Source organism: Thalia democratica, chromosome 8 (genome assembly GCF_965202585.1).
Source record: "Thalia democratica chromosome 8, ktThaDemo2.hap1.1, whole genome shotgun sequence".
NCBI lineage: Eukaryota > Metazoa > Chordata > Thaliacea > Salpida > Salpidae > Thalia > Thalia democratica.
The window spans coordinates 5,220,050-5,236,138 of NC_139172.1; the positions used below are offsets into that span (position 1 = coordinate 5,220,050).

General features: G+C 27.0%; 1 protein-coding gene across 1 annotated transcript; it reads right to left on the minus strand.

Annotated features, from left to right (window-relative positions):
* Positions 1–13,244: 13,244 nt before the first annotated feature.
* Positions 13,245–15,699, minus strand: LOC145842469 (protein inturned-like). The gene has a single exon (XM_082949923.1). The coding sequence runs from the start codon at positions 15,655–15,657 to the stop codon at positions 13,447–13,449; it is 2,211 nt and encodes a 736-aa protein (XP_082806049.1). The 5' UTR covers positions 15,658–15,699; the 3' UTR covers positions 13,245–13,446.
* Between the last annotated feature and the right edge of the window lie 390 nt (positions 15,700–16,089).

The following is a 16,089-nucleotide window of genomic DNA, read 5'->3' on the forward strand; positions in this document are numbered from 1 at the left end:
CAGTTTTTAATTTTAAAAAATGTTTTAGAACAAATCAGCCGACTTATTTTTCAAAAACACCCTATAATCCCTATTTGAAAACTTTTCTTTAAAATTTTTACTAAAAAAAGTATTTTTTTGCTATAAAAAGTTTATGTTTAATATCTACTAAACATTAACAAGACTAAATTAAAAACGAATTACAAAAAATACAAAATTAAATAAAATATGAATTTAGTTTGCTGTTTTTAATTATAAAAAAATATACTTTCTGTATAATAAAACGGATAAAGCGAAAAAACTTGATATGAGCTAACAGTTAAAGTCTGATAACTTTCGTTTTAATAGAATTTTTTTATGTAGATCGGAAAACTTAATAGATACAACCTTAGACTACTTAAAATCAATGGGTGGGTGAAACTTTTGCTCAAGTAGACAATTTTGTACGGCAATTTTTTTGCACGAGCATCACTTTAGCACGAAGGTTCATATTCTTCCGAGAGTAGCAAAATGTCACTGTGCAAAAATAACACCTTGCAAATGTAACAATGTAATACTGTGCAAAGTGTTGTGGTATAAAAGGGACGCCTTTTTAAATTAAAACCGTGCAAAAGTGACCCTACGTGCAAAAGTTTCCCTCGTGCTAAAGTGACACTTGTGCAAAACTGTCCACTCGTGCAAAAGTGAATCTCGTTCTAAAAAGACGCTCCGTGCAAAAGTTACATAAAATAAAATATCTGTAAAGCTTTACAAACATTTTTTTTAAAATTTCATTCCTTAATTCTAGTTTTACGCAATTAAGGTCCTATGTGCTATTATAAGATTAATAATATTTTTTAGTTGTAAAATTTAATGTTTTATATTATCGAAACACCTTTGATAAAAAACATAACATTCGGGAAATTTTTAAAACTTAACATTTAGTTTTAAAAGAATAAGATTTAGACAAATGTAATTGAACTTAAGTTTTAGTTTAAAAACTGTCCTTTAAGCATTATTTCAACATCTAAACTATAGGTAGTCAACTTTTTAAGTTAAAGGGACAAATTCACTATAACAAAGCTTTGCAGGTTCAACTGGTCAAAAAAAATTATTTTGTTTCGTGTACATTTGAGAAAAAATTACTTTGAAAATTAAAGAATTTTTTTTTTAACTTGTAACAAACAAACATTTATTCAGTGTTCTTTGTTTAAGAATCCAGGAAATTTGGCTATGAACTAGTAACTTACTTAACTGAAAGTTTTTTTTTGTGTTTAGCTTAAAAAAGCTCCAATGTATTTGTTTTGCAACATTAGTTAAACATAGAGGCAAATTTTGGCCCTGCTTAGGTAATTTGTATAATCTGATAGACTATAGGTCCGATGACAAGAACAAACTAATGGTATAAACCATTTCATTGTATTTTCTTTACATTTTGTGTTGTATAGTTGTCTTTTGACATGCAAAATTAACTAACGATCAAAATTTAATATTTCAATTAAAATACGTTCTTATTGTTTTCGTTTTCTTTTTTGAATAAATTTTTATCGTGTTTATTCATGATCTTGAAACATTTGTTTTTTTCTTAGGTTAATTTGTTTTATAAGCGGTTTTTTTATAGTATTATTCAAAATTAACTTAAGCTATCATTATTTTTAATCAAGATTTAACACGTTTTAAATATTTTTTTTTTAATTTAAGTTAACACTCTTTTTAAATACAAATTAAGCATTTACAACTTAGTTCTTAACTTATATAAAATGTTTTGCTAGCGTTTATAAAAAAGCTCTACTGCCCCAATTTAGTACGAACATTTGATGAATATATACTTTAATTTCTACATTACCTTGAAAGTTTTCTTTATTTAAATTAATACATAATTCTTAATTTTGATATAATTGGTCAATAAACTTTTTTAAAACTTTATTCATAGCAGCTTAAAGCTATTCTAGCAGTTTTTATAAGTTTTTTTGTTACCTCTTTCTTTAAAGTTTTTAAGTATAAGTTTATTCTATTCATTATGTATTTACTTTTTTAGTATTAAATTTATTATAATTTTTTTATATTTTTCAGACTTTGCATTATAATTGTATTAATTTCAACAAAATGTAGTATGGTGATATAAGTTTTTAAAGTGTAAGGTTTGTTCTAATCAGCAAATCAGATAAACTTTTTTTAATACTTCTAAGCTTTTTTTTAAACTCAAAACTACTTCAATTAAAAATTTTACGCTTTTTGATTTAGCTTTATTAAAAAAACTGATCAAATCATAAGTGATACGAATTCTTTTTAACAATTATTTTTTTTAACAATTTTTAAAGTTTTAGTAATTCTTCTATTTTAAAATACTCAAAAACTTGGCTGAAAATGAAGTTTAACAATACTGATACAAAAAAAAAACCTTGTTTTTATTTTTCTTAGTTTTTATAACTAAAATAAAAAGCAAACGTTGTAAGAGGTGAAAAATTTTATGATAAAAAAAAACTGTTAGCATTCTAAATTTACATAAAAAGTCAATCAAAAAAATGTTACCGTTATTAAAAGTTTTATATTTTTAGTACTTAAAAAACTGTTTATTTCTTAAAAAACGGTTTTTGCTTTTAACTTATACTTAATTTAGCGGTGGGAATAAGTCATTTAGTGTACAAAGTAAAAAAAAAAGTTATCAAAGTAACAATTTAACTCTTCCTCTTTTTTAAAGTAATAATTCAAGTCTTGTTTTGCAACAGTTCGCGCAAAAGAGAATATTACAATGCATCAATTCTGCCACTTGTTTCATCTTCGGCATCACTAGCCCTTGTATTCACAAAAGAGTCAGTTCTTGACTCTTCAAAACCGTTTTGATTTGTCGGCAAAACTCTACTACTCAAACTACCAGTTGAAGCAGAGTGCTCCGCTCTCATTTTAAACCTGGTCCTGGTGAACCAACCCTCCACCTTCTCGTGCCTGCACCCCAGCCTCACGCACATCCTAGCAATCATCCTCCTGCACGGATACGGATCCCTGTAGAAGAACTCTTTCAAAAATTCCAGCTGATCTTCGGTGAAGTGAGGCTGTTTCTCGGTGAAGCAGTGCGAGATTGTTTTTTGCAAGTCGAAGCCGGCGTCCACCTGTCTCTTTGCTACATCGTACACGCTCACTGTACGGGTAGCTTGTACCGGACCGTGCGTTGCTCTCATCGCGGAGAACCAATCTTTGACTTCGGCGAGAGTGCAGTTTAACATTCTGGAGATCGACAACATCAGTTGGATGCTTGGTACCGGATTTTTAAAATAAAAAGGACTCAGGTTATCCTTTTCTTTTTCAAGAGACCATTTACTTACTAGAGAAGAATTGTTTTCATTCCTATTTGTCCTACCAACTCTGCGAGTTCTTTCTTGTATTTTAATTTTTGGTAGACTCTTACATTCTTGGTGCCTCCAGTTTTTCAAAGGTTCGAACTCCACTCCTAACTGACGACTTTTCGACCGAAGGGTCTCCTCATTCGGGTTCGGGCATTCCGAATAAAACCTGTCGAGCTTTTTTCCCAGCACTCTGTACCACTCAACGATCTCGTCATATTGCAGTTCAGTTTTTGCCATCAGATCCGAAATACCTCTACAAGTGAACAACGAACCTTCGTTGAAACATTTCAAAAGCTCTCGTTCGTACTTTTCAACCCGCATTCGCTTTTCTCCGCCCATCACCCATTTACTACGCTGTTTGGCGTACCAGTCGTTGATCACGTACATCGGCAGGTCGGTTTCGAAAGAAATATTTCTCCTCTCAAACTCGCTCGGGTGCTTGTTGGTGGTGTAGTGCGGCGTCAAAACTTTGTCGAACGAGCTGAGAACTTTTTTCTTGGACGATTGCGAACCTGATCTACCAAAATTCAAACCAGCAACGCCCGAATGTGACTGACTGGTGGAGGGCCGACTTTCACCGACTGTTGTACGTGAAGGTCCGCGGGATACGTGATCGGTGGTAGTGGATATAATAGATGGTAAAATGATTTCATTATCACTTGACTCTTCTGACTGATCAGACTTGTGCACATTTAGCTGTTTTCTTTTCTTAAGATCTTTTAGATGATTTAGATAGGATTTATGAAGGTTTTTCTCGATGCGACTTCCTTCCAAGCTGCTTTTACCTGTAATTTTTAGTACTTATTTGAGTACGCTATACTTCTTATAATGATTACCTTTGAATTATTTACTTATTGATTTTCAATGTTTTATGCAACAAACACATTTTTTCGACTATTTTATCTTTTGAAAGAAATAAGAATTTAGATAAGTTAGTAAAGTAGTATTTTGATTATTTTTCAAGCTAAAAAGACTACATTTTATTTGAATAGTAATTTAAAAGACAATTTAACAAAAAAACCTTTTTTGAAATATCATTTAAGAGTTTACCTGCATCTAAGTTTAAATTTAAAAATGAATTAAACAGCAACTCATAATGTTTAATTTTTATATAAAATTTTCTATATAAAGTTTACCTGCACTTGGATATTCTTTCGGAGAAGGTTTCGTATTTTCTGCATAAGCTGCCAAAAAATTGAATAGATTATTTACAAAATTATGTTGTAAATGTTTCACGTACTTAACAAAATTTACAATACATTTAAAGTCTATCTGAAAAATAAGAGCTTATTAAAAAATTGAAAACTACTAGTTTTTTAAAAGATAGTTGAAACTTTTGACTTAAATTTAATTTTATAACTTCGCAATAATGAAACCTCAACTCTTTATGATTAATTGGTTTTTAATCTTTAAAAACTTTTTTTAAGACATCAGACATAGTTTAAAACCTAAATTAACAAAAACTTACAATATTTATTCCTAATAGAACTAGCAGGAGTATTTGATCTATTATTAGATAAATTTAAGTTGGATACTTCGTTAACTAAATCATCGATTTTTTCTCGCTCGCTGACTAAACCAATCTCTAGTTCCAAGATTGACTGATCAATTTCCTTCATTTTGATGAAAATTGATCTAAAAAAAAATAATATTTTTCTACTTAACTTAAATATAACTTAAGGATATTTTTAAGATAAATATGTAATGATAAATAAGCTTTTACAAGTTTTGGTGTTTAGTATTTTTAAACGATTTCAAAACTTTAACGCTAGTTTAAAAATATTATAATTTAATCAATTTAAAAAAAAAGTTGTTAATACAAAACTTTTTTAAAATATAGAATATCTAACCCCGTCATAAAAATCAACATTTATAACTAGAGGGTACATAACTATTTTAGTTACTTTTGATTATTATAAACATATAAAAAAAAGGATGCGGGTTGATTTTAGTAACCAAAACAAGTATTTTGTTTAAAAAAAGTTGTGAAAAGGTTTATTGACTAGGTATTAAATTAAACTATCTATAGTAATATTTTTTTAGCTTAAACAAATTCTAAGAGTTTGTAAAGCTTTATTTAAAAGTATAACTTATTATTTGAAACATTAAAAATGATAACAAAGAGTTCAAAAACAATTTAAGTTTATAAAAGTATACTATATATACTGATCAAAGTAAAAGAAAACTCTGAATACTTTTTTCAAGTTATTTATTGAAACAAGATGCATGTGATTTTTTATTTATTTACAGGTTTTTAACATTTCCGTGAAATTTCGATTTAAAGCCGCTTATTGTTTACTACCAGTTTAAAAAAACGTAAGTTTTGAATTTTATATTTTACAACATTTTTTATTTGCTTAAAAAATTGGTGTAAGTAAAAGTTTAACTGACTCTTTAACTAAAAGTATAAAACTAAAGTTGACTTATAATTTTATTCACTTTTATAATTCAAATATTAAATCAAAAAGTTATAAGTAATTAAAGCTAAGGACTTGTGCTTTATTATCTTACTGAAGAAGCTTTTTTTATTGCAATTGGAAACAGTTAAATAAAAATATTAAAGTCAGTAACTATAATATAACTATAATATTACAATAGTTAACTTCCCATAAAGTAAAATAAATACGTTTAAGTAATTAAAAATACTAATGGTTAAATGTATTTATAAACGTTACAAAAAAATAAGTGTTCAGTATTTAGTTTGAGAGTAACATTTACTTGATTGTAGGTTAAGTTATTTGAATGTCATAAGTAAGAAAAAAAATTGTTTTTTTTTTACAACTTTTGCATCTTTGTTTTCAAAAATGCTATTTATTTTGAATGAACCAGCTAAAAATTAAAGAATTTTTTTTGTCTTTATAAAACATATGTTCTAGAACTTTTAAAATCGTATTTTCCTAATAAATTATTGAAAATCCCTTTATATGGGCTCTGTAGAAAGTTATTAAGTTTAAATAATCACCTTATTTTCTGTATATATATAAATCTTCATGCACCGATCAAAATTTTGTACAATGAAAAAATATTTTACATACTCTACGGATATATATGCATATATTTTATTTTACAATCAACAAACTTACACGAAGATCTTTTCCGTTCACTAGAAAAGTTTGAAAAAAGATTTTATAGAAACATAGTGTTTTATTAATATATATTTTGTATATATATATACGTATGTACAAACATATTATGTCAAAAGCAGAATAATTTTCAAAAATAGAAGAAATATTTATGTTTATTAAAAAAATTCCGCTAAACTAAAAAAGTTTAGAACTTAAAGCTGTTATTAGTATTACAAAATTGACAAAAACTATGACACTGTATCAAGAATAAATCAATATTTATGTAATGTACTACTGTTATCCGTTACTTACAAACCTCGTCATGTAAAGCATAAACAGACCGAAATAATTTACTTTATAAAGTGTAATGGTAAGAAAATAAGCTATAACTATTAAAGAGTAAGTGAAATTAATAAAAAACTTATATTTCATTAATTTGAGGTTTGTAATTATCAACGAAACAGTTGTAGTACATTAAAAAAAGATTTGCTGACTTCTATTGTAATATAGCTCATTAGCTTACAGTTCTTTAATACTTGTCTATCTACTATACATTAATAAACAGTCACCGAAAGCTTTGATCTGAATTAAACTTAACTAATAAAGTGTCTTCATAAGACAAAGTTTTTAATTAAAGTAATTTTTTCTGGAGTACAGGCTCTTAGTTACCTATTTACATTTGAGAAATTGCACTTTCAGTTGAATACGTACTTTGACTCCAAAGAAAAAATTGTCGTGATATCTTCCGGGTTAGTATGCTTTTTTAAGCCTTAATTAAGTGCGTACTCCAGCAAAAAATTACTATATAACAAACGCTTCAATGTTTAGTAGTATTACTTACTAATTAAAAACTTCGTAAAATTTAGTTTTAATACAAGTACAAAACAGTTTATCTGACCTGGCTTCCACGTAAAGTTATTAAATTCAATGTATTTCAACAAGAAACTTATTTGATACCAAGCAACCTAAAGTATGATATGTTTTTCCACAAGACAAGATTTAAATGAGAAATATAAATAATAAATTGTTTTTAATTACTTCCTTGTAATTGTATTAGCTACTTAGTATTAATTACTGTTGTTTTTGTAACAACATTGCTTTTCAACAGTAAAGTTGTGGTGCTACTTTGAACACTTTGGTAAACTTTTTTTAATTACTTATAATTTTAGTAGTTTTTTAAAACATTTTTAACTACTGTTTACTAAGTAATAAAAAAAAATTATATATTTTTTTTAACTACTTTTAGTTGTATTATGTACTTCTTTACTATTTTTTTAATTATTAATTAATCTAATGTGTTTATGTCACTGTTTAAGATAGTTCTAACTGCAATACTTAACTTTCTAAGTTTCTGACAATATCAAATTTTGATTAAATTACAAAAACAGTAAAACAAAGTAAATGCTTATAATTTGTCTCATTAGCTTAAAACTATATTTTACTACGTTTATTTTTAAGAGATTTACTTCCGTAAAATACTTTACTTAAAAATATTCTCAACACTTTTGTAGCTTGTTTTTATCAAATTATCCTTCTACAACCACTAATTTAAAGTTGCTTTTCAGAAAACATGTTTCTATTACTCATAGTTTCTATTTTTTCCGGATGATTTCGGAAATCCTTATTTACGTTTTGTATAATTTTTTTTTTTCGAATTTTTTGTCTCTATAATATAAATATTTAAACTTTCAATTACTTAAACTTATACTAAGTCTTAAATGTTTTAATTCTGATAGATAAGATTTTTTTAATCATAAGTTTTTGATCATAACATAGCACTAAAAATTATATTACTTTTTCTTATTAACCTAATGTTTAAAAATAAAAATCGTCTAAAACAGATGGTAATATCAAAAATATTACTACACTATTAAAAAAAAAATTATTCGAAATACTTGTTTGTATCAATTTAAGTCTTTTAATTGTCTATTTTATCAATAATATTTTGATTTTTTTCTACATGATCATTTTTTAAACGAAGAAATCAGCTTTTAGGGAGGTCGGTTCATTATCTTTTGCTTTACCAAAACTTATCAGCTTTTCCTTTAACACTTTTCCAAATTTGGCAGGTTCAAACAGATTACAGATTTTAGATGCAGTAAGCGTTACTATTACTACTAAAAACTTCTTTTCTAAAAGTATTGAAATGTTTTGATATAGTTTATTGAACGACAAAAAAAGACGCTCAAAATATTTGGTCCTGGTGCACGAAGAATCTTTCAATTATCGAGTCGCACACCACAGATATCTTTTAGCTTCTTTTCCAGGACTACAACTTTTGATACAAAGTTTTATAATACTTTTAATAAAGTTTTCTTTATCTTTATCGAATAGAGTTTTTATTTAATTATCTTTAGATATTTAAGGTAAGGAGAGTATTATCAATTAGAATTACAAAGTTGCAATAAAACTAAATATGATTTCACATGCAATAAAACGTTTGCTGTCATTTTTTTGACATTATTTATAACTAGGTTTTTTTTAGTAGGAATCACTAGAATACATTAGGTCATTAAAACCTTTTTTAGTGACAATAGGAGCAACGTTAATCATGTAAAACTAATTATGTTTGTATATTTTTGTTTGTTTGAATTATTACCTTTTGTTTTATGTTTTTTTTTTTAGATGATTGCCAACATTTTTAATTACTAAACTCAATAAAATTTAGAATAAACTAATTATTTTTAATAATTTTTAGGCTTACAAATAAATGGCTAAGTTTTTTATTGCAAAGCATTTAAAATGTTACATTAGTTTTTAACTACACTTTTATCAGTTTCTTACAAATATTTAAAATATTATTTTGGTTTTCTATGCTATCAAAAACAATTTTTAATTAAAAATATTTTTTCTTTTTAAAATTTTTTATTTAGTCTTTTTAAGCCTAATACAACCAATTTCCAAATTATGAAATTTAAACTTTAGACAAACGAGTTGAATAAATACTTTTAAACTTAAGCTTGTACTAGGAATTTATGATCTCTTTTAAAACTAAGTTAAGTTTTTATATAAAAAATTTAAAAATTTACTTAATTCTATTTTAGTCAAATGTAAAGTGTAAAGTTTTTACTTCAAAAGTCATTGTAATATTATATGTACATTGTACTTTTAATGTGGTTTTTATAAAAATCTATAACTTAAAGCAACTAAAGAGTATAAGCTTAACGTACAATTTTTTTAAAAAAGTTACATATAGTTTATTATTTTAACTAGAGGCTTTTTAAGTTTTAAATGAAAATTTAACTTAACATAAATTTTTGTATAAAATATGAGTTAGACAAATACTTCAACTAAGTTTCTCCTGTAAGTTATGTCTATTACTTTAATTTTTATTAAACAGCTTTTTAACATAAAAATTAAACTTTAAACATAAGCACAGTAAAGTTTTTTGTATCTTCATCACTAATGAAACTTTTTGTGGAAGGCAAAATAACGCATGACTTTTTTATATTTAAAAGCAGCAAAATAGGTCAAAAGTTTTTTTTGTATCCTTCACCAAAGTTCTTCACTCGCTTCACTTTCTTCTTGTTCCAGATCAAGTACAGTCGCATTGTTGTTCAAAAATTAACTTGTTTTTCACTGTTACAGCCTGTGCTCAACCCGTCCGAAATAGTGTACCCAGCATTTTTTTAAATTAAATTACGCACTTAAAACAAAATTTGTAACTAAGAGAACTGTACTCCAGCAAAAAAATACTTCAACTTAAAACTTTTTCTTATGAATTAAGAGCTTTACTAAGAGTCAAGTTTATTGTAGAGTAAAGTTTTTATTGACTGTATAGTTAGTATACAAGTATTAGAGTGCTGTAAACAAGTAAGCCATGTTACATTGATAGTCAGCAAATGTTTTTTCAATGTACTACAACTGTTTCGCTGATAATTACAGACCTCCAATTATTGCTTTTTTTTAACAGTTGTAGCTACTTTTCTTACTATTTAATTTTTTTAATGTAAGTTATTTTGAACTGATGATGTTTAATCATCCTTACGGGGTCTGTCCGTCTAAACCGGGAGGTTTCCCAAAGTAAAACAAAGGTTTCCTTTTGGGGCCATAAGTAGTAAAAGGAGCACATGGGTCCACAAGGCCATAATTTAAAATTATTTTTAAATTTCTACTTGATATTCTGAGGTTGATGATGAAGAGCAAAAAACAAAAAGGTCTTATGCGTATTTGATGGTAGTTTCAAAACTAATCTTAGATATATGGGAAGATTTCCGAACTTTAGGCAGTCTTAAGCTGTCAAAGGGAAAGCTACAAGGCCATAATTTGAAACTTACTTTAAATACTTTAGAGTTAATGATGAACAGCAAAAAAAGTGTCATGTGTATTTAAATGTAGTTTTTTGATAAATCTTGTCGGAAGCGGCCATGGCTTTTTTTAATTTTTCTAAAGGGAGCCATGTGAATAAATTTTTGGAAAACCCTGGTCTAAATACTACATAAACTTCGATTTACTTATAATACTTTGTCAAGTTTTTGTTCATAAACTTTTAAAACTACGTCAGTTTTGCCGTAGTTCTTTAAAAATTATGAACTAAACCTTACATTGTATCTAAAATTTAACATATAGATATGAGTTTTTAGTAAAATATTAATGTAAAACCATAATCAATAGTCTTATACGTTTATCTAGTTTTTTCAGGGGTCGCACAGGAAACCATTAAAAATACGCCTCTACGCTAACATAAACTTCTACTTATATGACACAATTATGTAAGCTGTAAAGTAAACAATACACCTTTTGTTTTTATTTCTCACTTCTTTTAAGTTTTATAATATTTATCGACTGTAGTTTAATTAAACAAATAGTTTATACAGTTCCATTAATATGCATATTTTTACCAGAAAAAAACAAACTTTGAAACCAACCTAGCATTGAATAACATTAAGAGATAAGTTTATTGATTAATTTGTTGGTAAAATTATAAACATTCAGATTTTAATTAATTAAAAGTGAATAGAGATTTTTTTGATTCTGCACAAATGTTAATAATGGTAGCTGTCCTATACTTTTGCTGTAAAACATTAAATTATTATATTAAGAAAGTATTTTAAAGCATCTAGTGTAAGTTTGTGGTTACATTTTGTATATAGTAATGGTTTAGGCAAATCATCACTGAAAACTTTTTTCTTACACAAAAAGTCATAACTTAAAACAGGTTAATAAATTTCATGCTTCTTAAATTTCACTTAATACAACAAAATACCTACTGTAGACTTGTGAAACATTACAAATTACAAAACATCTTTTAAGAGATTATTTTTCATAAAATTACAACCTATTTTGTTAAGACATATTAATCTACTTAAAAACTACGCCCATTAAAGTTTAAAATTCAATTGTTAAAAGTTTATAATTTTATGTTATAAAACAATACTTTATTTTTCGTTTGTCAAAAGTAAAATGCACTAGTTTTAGTTTCAGACTTATTTTATTTTTAAACGTGGATCTTTTATGTTTTACAAAATTTTAGTCTTCGTTACAGATTTTGTACTGCATAAAAAAAAATCGTAAGACATTTAATAGGGTAGATTTTATCAACATCAACCATAAAAGTAGTTCGAAACTAGATAAGTTAATTGAAACTAGATAGCTAAACTTTATATAAAATAATTTCTATCAAGGATTAAAAATAATGATCACAGAAAATAATTTATGTTATATAAGTGAATATAAAAAATTAAATTAGCCATAATAGCATTCAGTAGATTCAAGCATCTTAATAGATTAAAATGATAGCAGATAATAACTACATTCATAAGTTTAAACAAAAATTCATAGAACAAGTTAAGTTTTTATTTAAAAACAGCTTCAAACAAAAAACATACAGTATTTAGTTGCAATAAATAATTTATTAGCAAGTTTCAAAATAAGCATAGATTTTTTAGTCCATGAAAAATACTTTCGAAATACTTATGTGTTTTTTTTTTAATATTTTAAGTTGCTTAGACTTTATAATTACTTTTTTATCAGTATTGAAATTTGCAGCAAGAAGAACATTCATTTTTTAGTATTTTTTATAATTATCTAATTATTCAATGTGTTCAGAATCTTTTTATTGATTTACTACGCTAAGTTTTTAAAATATTTGAAAATTATTGTATTAGAGTAAGCTCGAAACATTACTTACTGATTTTATGGAATCAGTTATAAGATTGTGATATATTTTTTTAAACATAGTTTTGAAAAACAAAAGTTATTAAATTGTAATTTTGTTTGCAAACTGTGGAAAAAATCAACACAATTTCAGTCACTTTAATTATACAAGTTTACTTTATCATGTTAGAATAATATTCAGCTAAAATAGGTTTTCAAAAACTGTCTAGCTAAAAAAGATTCAATTAGTTTTAGTACAACAAAATATTCAGTTTTAAAAGTAATATATTACAAACTCCATTTATACATTATATCGTATACATCACATACTTTTTTCAGTTTTAAACTCATAACTCGTTCACAACTATAATAATAATAATAAATAGAATTAAACTTTTTTTTCATTTAATGCACAGTTAGTGATCTAACTTGTTTTTGTTATAAATTATGAAAAGTTCAAAAGCTTTAGAACCACTAATTAATTTAAATGTTTAAAAACAAGTTTGATAATTAAAAAATTGTAAGTAATATTAAATTCAAAAAGTTAAAAAAACTTTGAAATAATAAGCCTCAGTTTCATTTGTGTTTAAATCACGAAATAAACAAAGAAAATATTTAAACATAATAAATTGTAAGCACTTTAAAAATTGATTAGTTCTATATATACATAATTTATTTAATCCAAAGTTCTAAAAACTTAAATGTAGAACAAAAAAGGCCAATACTGCAAAACAAAAACACACGTAGTATACAATAAATAAAACTTTAATGCTGTATCATTTAGTATTATTCCATTTATAATATGCTACAAAAACTAATTTACAGAAAACGCCGTCCACAGGTTTAAAAAAATTGTTGTAAAGTAAAAAAGTTGCACCTTACAATGGATTTAAAAATAAAATATGTATCACAGTGTTAAACAACTAAAGTTTTTTAAAAGAAAACTCGATATTGAATTTAAAACTTTGATTTATTTTGTTCTACTAAACTTCTTGTTGGCTAATTAGTCTAAATGCCATGTCAAACATGTTTTGTTGTGGACAGTTGTTTTTATAGCACAAAATCAAAAGTTTATTGTCAATTATTCTTGCAGCAACGTTAAACTTGAAATATTTTGACTGGTGATGAATTTGAAATTCACATCCTTGTTCAACACAGTTATTATTTGACAAGAACTTTCGTTTAAACAGTAAAGAATACATGTTGAACTGCGTCAACATTTTATTTTGAAGGTCACTGTCAAACTGTTCTAGTTGGAAAACAGTCGGAGCTGTATATGTTTTAGAAGACAAACACTCATAAATATAACAACATAAGTTGTTGACTTGTCCAAAAGTGACATATTTTTCATTGGATTTTGTATCAATATCAGCAGAAGTTAAAGTGTTTTCATCCAAAGACTCTTGTGAGCTAAACGACGAATTTCTAAACAACATTTTCTTGGCATTACTTCTGTTATTGACAAAATCTTCTTTGCTATTTTGATATTTGTTTTTGGAAAACTTCATGAACGAAGGAAGCTTGAAAGAAGATTGTGAAAGTGACCTTGTGAAAGCACTGTTTGACTCTTTGTTGTGTTTATCAGCAGAAGTTACTTTTGGATTTTGAAAGTTAACAGCTTGCTTCACCTGATTGAGAACCTTTTTCTTGTGAAACTGGAGCAGTAACGATTGAGCCATGTCAACAATGTGAGAAGGTGGTTTTGGCATACCCCGGCTGTTGTATGGTGACATGCTCACAATTGAACACAATAGAGAGTTCTTCAAACCAACCACTAGAAGAAACTTTTTAATTTTGTGATTTACATCAAAAGTGTAAAGCCTGTTTGTAAAACATTGTTTGTTTTTAACTACTATCTGAATCGTGGGAAACACCTCTCTCCACACAACTAAAAGATCAACCCTTTGCTGGTTGGAAAATGCAAAAAGAGCATGATTGAAACAAAAAAGATGAGTTTTGTGCAAATCTTCAAATGACATTTGATTGGCAAGCAAGTACCCTTTGTAAAACAAGCAAGAGGAATCAACTGTGAAAAGTCTTCTTGTGGCTATAAGAGAACTGTTATCTAAAGTGAAGTCATTTGAAGTGAACTCAGATAGCAAGCATCTCAAACTCAAATCTACTTCTGAGTTAGTTTTTACTGTTTGTACTCCAGGATACATAAAGTTTTTGAACTTGAGGCTGTATATATTTGAGTTTACCAGAAAAAATCTTTTAGTGACATAGTCAATCCTCAACTTATTTTTAGGATCTGAAAAAGCGTTGTACAGACTGCCATACATAATTTCTATCAGTTCAACAAATTCTTTTACACTTTTCTTTGAAATATCTAAACTAAAATTAACAGATGGAAAACACAAAACTAACAAGCAATTAGAACTTTTGTTGTAGTTGAACAGGCAGTAAATAGTTTCACCAGCAACTTCCAGCTTGGAATAAACTGCATCCTCTTTGAAGCTGTGCATGAGGATGTCAAAAATAGTGAGGTACATGCCATGAATGTGAAACAGCATTTCAGCAGCTTCTGGACAGTACTTGTACAAAACTTCTTTTTGGCTGTCAGCATCGAGCTTTTCAGTGAGTTTCACATACATGGCTGCGTGAGGAGCTTTTATTTCTGGAAATTCTGATCCAGTTGAAGGAGTTATAACTTTCACTTCACTAAGTTCATTACTGTTTACTTTGTTAGAATCGAATGAAGGTTCTTGCATAAAACAGAGTTTAACTTTTGATCTACCAACTAGTGATCTTAAAACTTGATCAATATTTTTTACGTCAACACTAATGTCTTCAACTGAAACAAGAACGTCACCCAACCTAACTTGGCCACTTTTATAAGCACTGCCGCCAGGGACTAGCGCATCAACTACTATGTACAAATTTTTTGTGTCTTCATAACTATGAAACCCTGACTTGAGGGAAATGATACCAAGCATGTTTGTTAAAAAGTCACACTTATTATGCTTCTTGTGAGGATATCTTGGGCTTAACATGGCATGCACAACCTTGTATGTACTTTTTTTGCATGAACTACTAGTATATTTAACCTCTTCAGACAGTAGATGAAAAATTTCACCACTACTAGTTGATTGTTGTTGCCAGCTTGTTAAATCATCATCGCTGTAATCAGAAGTGAACTCGCTGGATGAGAACTCATCAGATGAAATTGAAGGCAACCTTTGTTGTCTTTGCATTTGTAGTTTTGCTGGTAATGGTGTGGAATGTAACATTATAAAAACAAGTCTGTGAATTCAATTTAAAAAGGTGTCAACTCGTTAAAATTAAAGCAGTTGTATCATTTACACCATACTAAACAAACACAAAAAATATATAAAATTGCAGTTTTAAATATATTAAAATAAGTTACGTATTTTTTAGAGAAAAGTAAAGAGCTTATAGTAAATTTTTACTAACTATTTTATATCTAACTTATACTAATTTCAATTACACCAAAGTGAAAAAAGTTCATAAATTTTAAGCATAAAACTGTAAACAATTTTTATAATTGTACAGCTATAAAGCAAACTTTTTAAATAAGAAAGGGTATAGCTCATCTTATATAAATAGTTAAACTAAAGAAGTGTTTCTTGATTGCTAGATACAGAAGTTTGAACAACAAGTAAAGT

Bases quoted from the DNA above. Each gene is read 5' to 3' on its own strand.
- LOC145842469 (XM_082949923.1), bottom strand. From the start codon at position 15,657: ATGCAAAGACAACAAAGGTTGCCTTCAATTTCATCTGATGAGTTCTCA.